Source organism: Vicia villosa, linkage group LG2 (assembly GCF_029867415.1).
Source record: "Vicia villosa cultivar HV-30 ecotype Madison, WI linkage group LG2, Vvil1.0, whole genome shotgun sequence".
Classification (NCBI taxonomy): Eukaryota; Viridiplantae; Streptophyta; class Magnoliopsida; order Fabales; family Fabaceae; genus Vicia; species Vicia villosa.
The window spans coordinates 146,469,507-146,478,916 of NC_081181.1; the positions used below are offsets into that span (position 1 = coordinate 146,469,507).

The 9,410-nt window shown below is 32.9% G+C and overlaps 1 protein-coding gene across 1 annotated transcript; it reads right to left on the minus strand.

Annotated features, from left to right (window-relative positions):
- Nucleotides 1-1,115: 1,115 nt before the first annotated feature.
- On the minus strand, nucleotides 1,116-2,835 carry LOC131646983 (homeobox-leucine zipper protein HAT4-like). The gene is made up of 4 exons (XM_058916903.1): nucleotides 2,440-2,835; nucleotides 2,033-2,349; nucleotides 1,864-1,943; nucleotides 1,116-1,749 (listed from the first exon to the last, which is right to left on the minus strand). Exons 1-4 carry the CDS (start codon nucleotides 2,603-2,605, stop codon nucleotides 1,431-1,433), a joined length of 882 nt encoding a protein of 293 aa, XP_058772886.1. The 5' UTR covers nucleotides 2,606-2,835; the 3' UTR covers nucleotides 1,116-1,430.
- Between the last annotated feature and the right edge of the window lie 6,575 nt (nucleotides 2,836-9,410).

Below are 9,410 nucleotides of genomic sequence, written 5' to 3' on the forward strand. Positions count from 1 at the left end.
AATTCTCATATGGTAGAGGTGCATTTTTTGTTCTAATTTCTAACATCTAATCAACTACTAGTTGGGCCTAATTCAATTTTATTTTGTTTTCTATGAACCATATTATCTTTACATCTCCTTGACTTAGAAGACCAAAGTTTCATGATCTGGGAAGGAGAGTGTGGGTTAAAATGTAGTGGATCGTTCTACTCTCAGAAATTATATATCCGGCTATGAGTGGACAAGGAATGGGTGAGGATGATTCTATCATTAAGGAGGATGCATCATCGAAATAGTTATACGTACCTACATGGTGGCGAGTGCCATGTACCCCAACTTCCACATCAGCCATGCTTTAAATCATGGCGACCGCCATGGGATGGTGGTTTCATATTTTGCTTTAAGTCTATATTTTGGTTTGGATGTTGATTCTATTATGGCTTCATATTCACAATCAGTTAGCATTTTATATTTTCAACCATCATCTTCTACGATTTATTTTAGATGTTGATTCTATTATGGTTTCATATTCACAATCAGTTAGCATTTTATATTTTCAACCATCATCTTCTACGATTTATTTTATGAGTTAGAAAAGATAACAAGGAGAAGAGCTATAAGTTTATAACTAATTATAGATAAATTTTTTTCATCTTCTCACTTTTATTTATAATATCTGAACTATTTATGTTTATTAAACCTAATAGTTTGTTTTCACTAATCCACTCGTAATTTGAGGGTTTGAGGGAGTATAATTTAATGCAACTCTTTTTTACAAGTAACTTAGTAATTTGAAAAGGAGAGTAGTATTACGTATTAATTTAACTGGGCATGGGGCAATTCTAAAAACAAATGTATAGATTTTATGAATCAGTCAATGATCACATAATTGATGAAAATAAGATTCTCTCCCCTTCTTCAATTAGAAGGCGACATCAATGGGGACCCATAAATTCTTGAACTAATGTTTGGCCATTTGGGACAATCTCCTTTATAATTGTTCTACTTTCCATTTTATTCCATAAAAATTCTCACCCAACCCATCAAGGATCTTTTCAACACTTCCTACATTTCCAATCCTAAACCAATCATCCAAGTTTTAAATTTGACTTTTTATGTTCGTGAACAAAATCTACTAACATACAAAACTATACTCATAATTAATTAGATAATCACTTAACTTTACATAAAGTCTCTGATTAATCATGAGAAATAGGAACATAAAAAGTTTTTTTTTTTAAAAAAACTAAAACTCCTAGCTAACACTAGGCCATGCCCCCAAACCTAAAAAAAGACAATGGGTCAAATAAAAAACATCATAGACCCACAAAATCATTTCCTCTAACCACCATATCTTAAAACAGTACTTTGAACACAGACATCATAGAACGCTGTTTCAACTCAAACTTACAAGTTACAACTGTTTTTTTATTATTGCTGATCCGTACACGTTAAGATCTACTAGGACGGAGTGTATCAAACGGCCTATGCTGAACCGTTGGATACACGGGAAATGATCGAGCAAGATTCGGAACCATAGGATGACGACGCGTGGCAGCATCAACGGCTGATGATGGAACAGCCACACGCTCACAAGAAGGACACATGGTAAGTGTCGTAGGTGGTGTCATTTGCATGTAGAATTGTGGGGAAAGTTTCAGTGCTCTCAGCTCTTGTACTTCTTTTTGCAACCGCCGATTCTCATCCGTTAGATTCTCACAACATCGCTTCAAAAACTCACAATCTACCTCCGTTTGTTTCAGCTTAGTCCTGAAAAAAATAGTTTCAAAAACCGTAAATAAATAAACAAATAATAAATAAATAAATAAATCATTGATAAAAATTAAATAGATTATTAATTATCAATTAAATAAATAAACAAACCTTGCCCTACGATTTTGAAACCACACTTCAACTTGTCTTGCACGAAGACCTAATTGCTTTGCAAGTGCTAATTTTTGTTTCTGAGAAAACAAAAAAAAAAAAGATTAGATAAAAAAACTAATTAATTAGGATTAAGGAACTTAATTAATGGTGGTTAATTAGTACTTACGGGGTTAAGAGTGTTGTGTTCTTTGAAACTTTCTTCGAGGATAATAGATTGGTCTTTGGTGAGTCTGAGTTTTTTTCTGGAAGTTTCAGCGTCTTCTTCATCACTGATTCCTCTTGAACAATCTCTCTCCATGTCAAGATCTTCGCCAGTGATTTCTCTTTCGCTTCGTTTACCGCTCACGCTCGAAACAGTGCTGTTTGGAGATGAAACACCGGCTTCTTCTTCACAGTTGGCGTCGGAAGGTAACCGGTTCACGTCGATTCCGCGGAGGAGTAACGGTCGTTCTTCGCCGCCTCTGCATGGTTCTGAATCCCGATCTGCATGTAAGAATAAGATCGTACGTCAATTATTTAGAAAAAAAAAAAGTTACTAGATCTGGATTTCTGAGGGTGGAATGATGTATATACCTGAAGAAGTGAAAGCATTGATCCATGAAGGTTTGTGAGGATTGTAGGTGGAAGGAGAAGAGGAATGGGTAGAAGAAGACATGAGATTGAGGTATTGAGGTTTTGGTGGATTTTGAGGGAAGTTTAAGCTAAGGCTCAAACCCAAATCTTCTTTTTCAACCGTCATGTTTTGTAACCTTGTAAGACAAGAAAGAAAAACTAAAGTGTTTTGTTTTTGGGAAGGGAGAAACTTGGGAGAGAAATTGGGGAAGAGAAGAGTGAAAGAGAAGAAGCTTTTGAAAAGAGAGAGAGAAATGGGAGAGATTAATACAAAGTGGGGAGGGAAGGTTTTGTGGGGGGAATATATAGAAAGGAGAGGAAATGGGGGTAGTGGGGAGTGGTGAGTTCAACCATGACTTTATGTCAGGTCATCAAGTCCAATTATGAATTATCTGAATCATGGGTCTTGCCCCCCTACCCCAAATAATGATACTCTTTGCTTTTTGACCATTTTTCTTATGTCATTTTTATCTTCTTATTTTATTTTTATTTTTTAAAAAATAATGTGTTAATTGTTTATCTTCATCCTTAAGTTTCATATTTAAGTTGTTGGATTCAAATTAATTTTAAATATTTATTATTTTGGTTAATTTTGTTCTTAAAATATTATAATTTTAGAATAAAGGTAATGAGTTGTTATCATTGACTACTATTCATCCTCATCACTATTCTAGAGTTGGACTTCTCTCTATTTTAAAAAAATATATAGAAAGATTCATTTGGAGAGATAAATAAAATGAGATTTGAAAGAATTAAAAAATAATTAAAAATAGTGGGAAAAACTTGATGGAAGAGTTCACTATTTATTTTGTGTTTAAATATGTTTCATAATAGAGTTTTTTTTATAGAAATACAGATGGTTATAATTCTACATTTTATTATCTTTATCTTAGTTAAGTGTTTTTCAATGGTAAAGTATAAAATAGTCTACCATCATTTAATCTCTTTTATTGTCTCTGACCGTAACTGAATTGACTAGAGAATCATAATACTTAATTTATTATAAATAAAAAAAAATCTTGTATTTATTTTCCAAAAAAAAAAAAAATCTTGTATTTCATATTTATTGCTTCTTTCATATAGAATTTACATAAGTTTGTAATAAATTAAACTCAATTAAAATTTTAATAATAAAAACGGTTTGAAAATGTAATCAAAATATTGAATTATGATGGTATATGTGTAGTTATAGAATTTCATCTTTTAATTACTAAAATTACTAAAAGCGATACGTGACAACCTCTATAATTAACGACTGTTAAAAGTTTTTAGGATTATAGTGATGTTATAATAGACTCAAATAGGGAATGTGGGAACAGAGGATCTGATCGGTTTGTTTTGGATGGATTTTTTATCCAAAAACTTAAGGTGATGATATCTTCATTCTAATGGTTTTGTCCAAATTTTAGTGTTTTTCAAAAACATAATCGAATCAAACTAATCGATTTACTTCGATTCGGTTACAACATTTCTTTCAAAAATTATATTCATCTATGTATTCTCTTCTATCATATTTTTGTATGTATTTTATGCAATTATTATTTTTAAATAATACATTTAATACAATCTATTTCATTTATTGCATGATTTACTTTTTAAATAACTTATAAGTTATATTGAATACATACGAAGCAGTAAATAATAAAGCACAACAATAACAATAAAATATTATAATACACATGAATTAACATACTTAAGCCCTCAAACTCACATTAAAAGTATTTTGTAATAAGACTAGAAAGAATTTCGTTGAATAAGAAGAGGTAAATAAAAGTCTTTTAAAAAAAGATGAAAAATAACCTGAATAACTTGAAACACGAAAAAGGAGGCAGAAACAGAGAAAACCGACATTGGCAGGAGCAACAGTGGTGGCGGTTGGCGAGAGAACTAGTTTACTGAGAACAAATTTTGGTGACTTAGGGTTTATATTTTCTAAGTTTTGAGTTAGGTTGTTCGGTAGGTATTTTGTAGAAAGGAATGCATCGTAAACAAAGATGGAAAATAGTTGGGCTGGTTCTAAATTTAGGCTTAATAATAGACTGAACAAACGATTAAGTGGGTAATTATAGCCATTGGTTCTATTTTTTGATTTGGTGGTTCCTAAAAACTAAAACCAAGAAACAAACCAAACCACATCAGTTTTCATCGATTGGGTTCAATTTTTGAATTGAACAAATAAATCAATTTTTTCCAGTTTGGTTTGGTTAAGATTGTCAGTTTAATCAATTTTTTATGATATGCTAACACCCTAGGTGAGAAGCTCTGTTTATGGTGTTTTCAAAGAGAATTGATTGCTCCCCCTTCAACCTTAGAGTTAAGGTATTTAAAGGAATCTCGTAGGCCTGAATCTTAGAACCCAAAAAATATGTAATTATCATATACCTCCGTTAAAATCACGGGAAATTGGTAATTATTTCCTCTATAATGTTGGGGAACATGTCCCTTTTTCACCAGTTGCCCTTACAATACCGTTATCGAGTAAGGGCACATCATTCCCACATCTTCATAGATGAGCAAGCATTTCATTGAATGGGTGGCCATAGATAAAGAGCGTCGTAACTAGGAAATGGGCATGTGTTGTGGTAAAATGGCACACACACACCACGATATGTGGGCAGATAGCGCCTGCTTTTGGGCGACAGGTACTATCTACTCGCTTTTGATGAATTATACGCCACATCTTGTGCATCCTTAGAAAATATGCTAGTACATAACCCGTCAAGCACAAAGCCTTATAAAGGGCAAAATGATTTATTATTAAACTATGAGTGAGCTCCTTCAAGTGAGATTTTAAATCGAGTCCCACAAGCGAAAATTCAAGCTCAATCCCTCATACATGACTTTGAGTTGAGTCCCTCAGGAGAGACTTCAAGTTGAGCCCCTTAGATGAGACTTTAAGTTGAGTCATTCAAACGAGACTTCAATTTGGGTATCTCTGGTGAGACTTTATGTAAAGTTTCTCAGGCAACACTTTAAGTTGAGTCCTTAAAGCAATACTTCATGTTGAATCCCTTACGCGAGACTTTCAATTGACAGTGTTGCTCCATGGTCCACAAGGACCGTCCCAAGGAACTTGAAAATTTATATTTCCCTTGAATGCGACAAGGATCTTTAATAGAAGTCCACCGTTTATATTACCCTAAGGGTGGGAATGATCTTTATTAGAAATCCAACATTTATACTACCCTAAGGGCGGAAAGGATATTCAATAGAGGCCAACGTTCATATTATCCTAAGGGAGGAAAGGATCTTCAATTAATGTCCAACACTTATGTTACCCTGAGGGAGAAACGAATATTCAATAGAAGTTTATCGTTTATATTAACTTGGAAATTAGTTTACTTTGTGTGAATATGATAATAATTTACGTGATAGAATTCATACATTGTTTGGCTAAGGTCATTTTTCCTTACTCGAGATAGATAATAGAAAATGGCTAACTGTAGTAATATCTTAAGTTAATTGTGTTCCACGTTGTTGAGATAACTCGTCCTATAAGCTCCTTAAGCTTATAGGCTTCATGTTTTTCGAGCGCTATTGACCTTTCGCATGTACCAATTCGCCTGATAGACCAATAAGAGAACCTTTGAACACTTGAATGTCATTTGGTTCAAGATGAATCTCCCTACTACAAAAAATACATAACACCTCGAACGCGAAATGAATTTAACCTCAACTAAAGAAGCGAGGTAACGAAGGATGTCATGAAAAGTTGTAACTTATCACCTCAGTGATATAAAACTGAGGGATAAAGTTATATGAACATGGGTTCGAACCCCAACATCCGCACTTTTATTATTTTCAAAACTAGTGTATCTTCCCTCTTGGTTTATCCATAAAACCGAGGGGTAAGATTAATTCTTTTTTTAAAAACTCGTTACATTGTTTACCCAGAATACTAATACATTAATTTGTTTATCTAGAATATTACATTGTTTACATAGAATATTAAAATAAAAACCAAATTCCTTAAAGATTTAGATAAAAATCAAATTCCCTGGCGATCTAGATTTTAGAGCTACGAATTATTGAAACTTATTGAGGATTAAATGATGGGTGCCAATATATTCTACATGGCTTTGTATGAATTTGATTCTAATGCAACACAAAATAAGGCTTAGATAAATAAAATCAATATTCAAATATATGATTTTCTTCTCAAATAAATATTTTAAAAAAACAAACCTTAAACCCAGATTATTTTCTGCTCTTGCAATCCATCTTAAAGAACTTTTCGAAGCGTCTTTAGGTTTCAAGCGCCTCATGTTTCATTTAGGTTAGATTTTCAATATTCAGCATGCTTTTATATTTGATGTCTCTTAGGTTTCACGCAGATCACAAATGGCCGAGTTTTGAGCGTTGATAAACATTAAATGGATGAGAAAGATTTGTTTAAGGCCGGTTAATATCCTCAAAAAACGCTTAACTATCACATCGGTTCAAATCAAAAACCAAGGTGAATAAACTTTTTTATTTTACATTGTTTACACAGAATATTAAAATACATTATTTATAACAAATCTTCAGTGATATCCAAATTTCGTTGCATACCCTAAGTTATTTGTTCTCACCTTGAGAATTTTTATTTTCTGCACTTGCAATTCATCCCATAGATCTGTTTTCCAAGTTCTTGAGCATTTCTAGATCAACTTTTTTCATGAAAAATCCACCCAAAAAGATTTTTTGTAGTAGCAACTCATGAAATTGACGGTGGTTAATATTTCCTCTCCTTAGGGCGACCACATATAAGTTAGTATTATGGTAAAATCTTTTTAACGAGTGTTTTTATAATAAAATGTGATTATTATAACCCTCGACTTTATAAGAAAACCGAGATAAATTATCTTCTTATTTTAAGGTCGGCAAATATCCTAAAAGAAATGCTTAGCTATCACCTCAATTATGACAAAAACCAAGGTGAATATTTTTTTTTGAAATTACATTGTTTACACATAATATTAAAATAAATTGTTGACGAAAAATCTTTGCACTTATTACTGAATATCTTCGCTGATATCCAGATTTTGTTGCATACCATTTGTTCCCCCCAAAACTCCATAACTTATCCAACTTATGATAAGTTATCTGTTCCAACAATGAGAAATTTTCTTTTCAAATGTTAAACTCCCTTCTTTGTTTAACTTGAAGCAATAATGATTTTCTGAATTTTTCAAAGGTTAAGCTCCCTTCTTTGTGTAACTTGAAGCAAGAATGATTTTCTGCACTTACAATCTATCAACTGTGTACTTTTCAAAGGTTGAGCTCCCTTCTTTAACTGTGGGTTGTTCCAAAAATATAACAATAACATCCACACCATTATGTGAGATAGATTGCAAGGGAAGAAAAATGTTTTGTTCAAGATCGAAGAACATTGAAGATTTTTCTCTCTTGGAATCCATCCTAAAGGATGATACATGTGAGTTTGAGGAAGCTTAATATAAGTAAGGATTTGGGTAAAGTCTGTTTAACGAATACTTTTACAGTATGATTATTTTATACTTCATTTAAATCAAAAACTAAAGGGATAGATCATTTAGTTTACACGTATAAACAAATTTAAATAAGAACATAAATTATGCAATAGTTGAGATTCGGAGCATGTCCTGAGTTATTTTTCCCCTCAATTATAATAAAAACTAAGGCAATATGTGGTTTTTTATTTTTATAAACAATAAAATGTGGCGCGCCTTGGCATTATACCTCTTTTTTTGCTGAGGTGAAAGCTTCGTCATGAAATGTATTATTTATAGTAGTTTCCCCTGAAAAGGCACTTAAGAACAAGATATTTGTTGAGCTTCCTTTAATGTCCTAGTTGTCATATTGTATTATGATGACCATGAGATCATTATTTTGATGGAGGATGTTGATGATGTCCTTGTTGGAGAAAGAGATCGTGGATTTTGTTTCCTTTTCCAGGTTTACCTTAAGGCCGACAGGTATGACACTAGTTGTTAAAACCTACCTGGCATGTTTCTTGTGGGAATAATTTGACTGTTCCTGATGGTGAAACATATGAAATGGTGTTAATAATAATCTTGGAACCCTATTTTCGCGTTCTTTGGGAGAAAGTGGTGAAAATGAATGTTGAATGATCATATGTGTAGCCCATGTAACTTTTATCGGGTCCCACGATGGGTGTTAGTTTTACTTGCTAAAAGTATAATATGTGACAATACTTTGTAGTTAAGAGTTATTAAAGGTTTTTAGGGTTGTTGAGGTGTTAGAGCAAGCTAACTTTGGGAAGGTGAGAAGCTCTGTTTGTGGTTTTTTTAAAGAGAATTAAGTGTCCTCCTCAACCTTAAGGTTGAGGTATTTAGGAACCTTTTGGACCTGAATCTTAGAACCCAGAAAATTTATAAATGCCTTTTCCCTCCTTTATGAGTGTGATAAATAGGTAGTTATTTCCCCTATAATGTCGGGGAACGAGACCCTTTTTGTTGACTTCCATTCTAATACAGTTATTGAGTAAGGGCACACCATTCCCACATCTTCTTAGATGGGCGGGAGTTTCAAAGAATGAGCGACCATAATAGATAACGGGTGATATAACCAGGAAATAGGAGCTTGTTGCAGTAAACGAACATACACACTACAATAGGTGGGCTGGTAGCGCCTCCTGTTTGGGCTACATGAACTATTCACCCGCTTTTGGTGAATCTTGTGCCACTTCTTGTGCATCCTTTGTATATAAACCAGTACACATCTCATGATTGTATAAGTTAGAAATTAATTAAGGTTTCTCAAATTGTAAGCTTTTGGCCCAGTCCCTAATATTCGATAGGATTAATGAAATTATCCCATTCCTCTCCATAAAGCTCTCATAAGTTATTTGATTTGTTGAAAATGTCTTATAGATTTTATAATTTGAAGCCTATTTATAACTACTCGTATTTTAGAATTCTAGCACCTCATTTAAGTTAGAAAAATCCCCC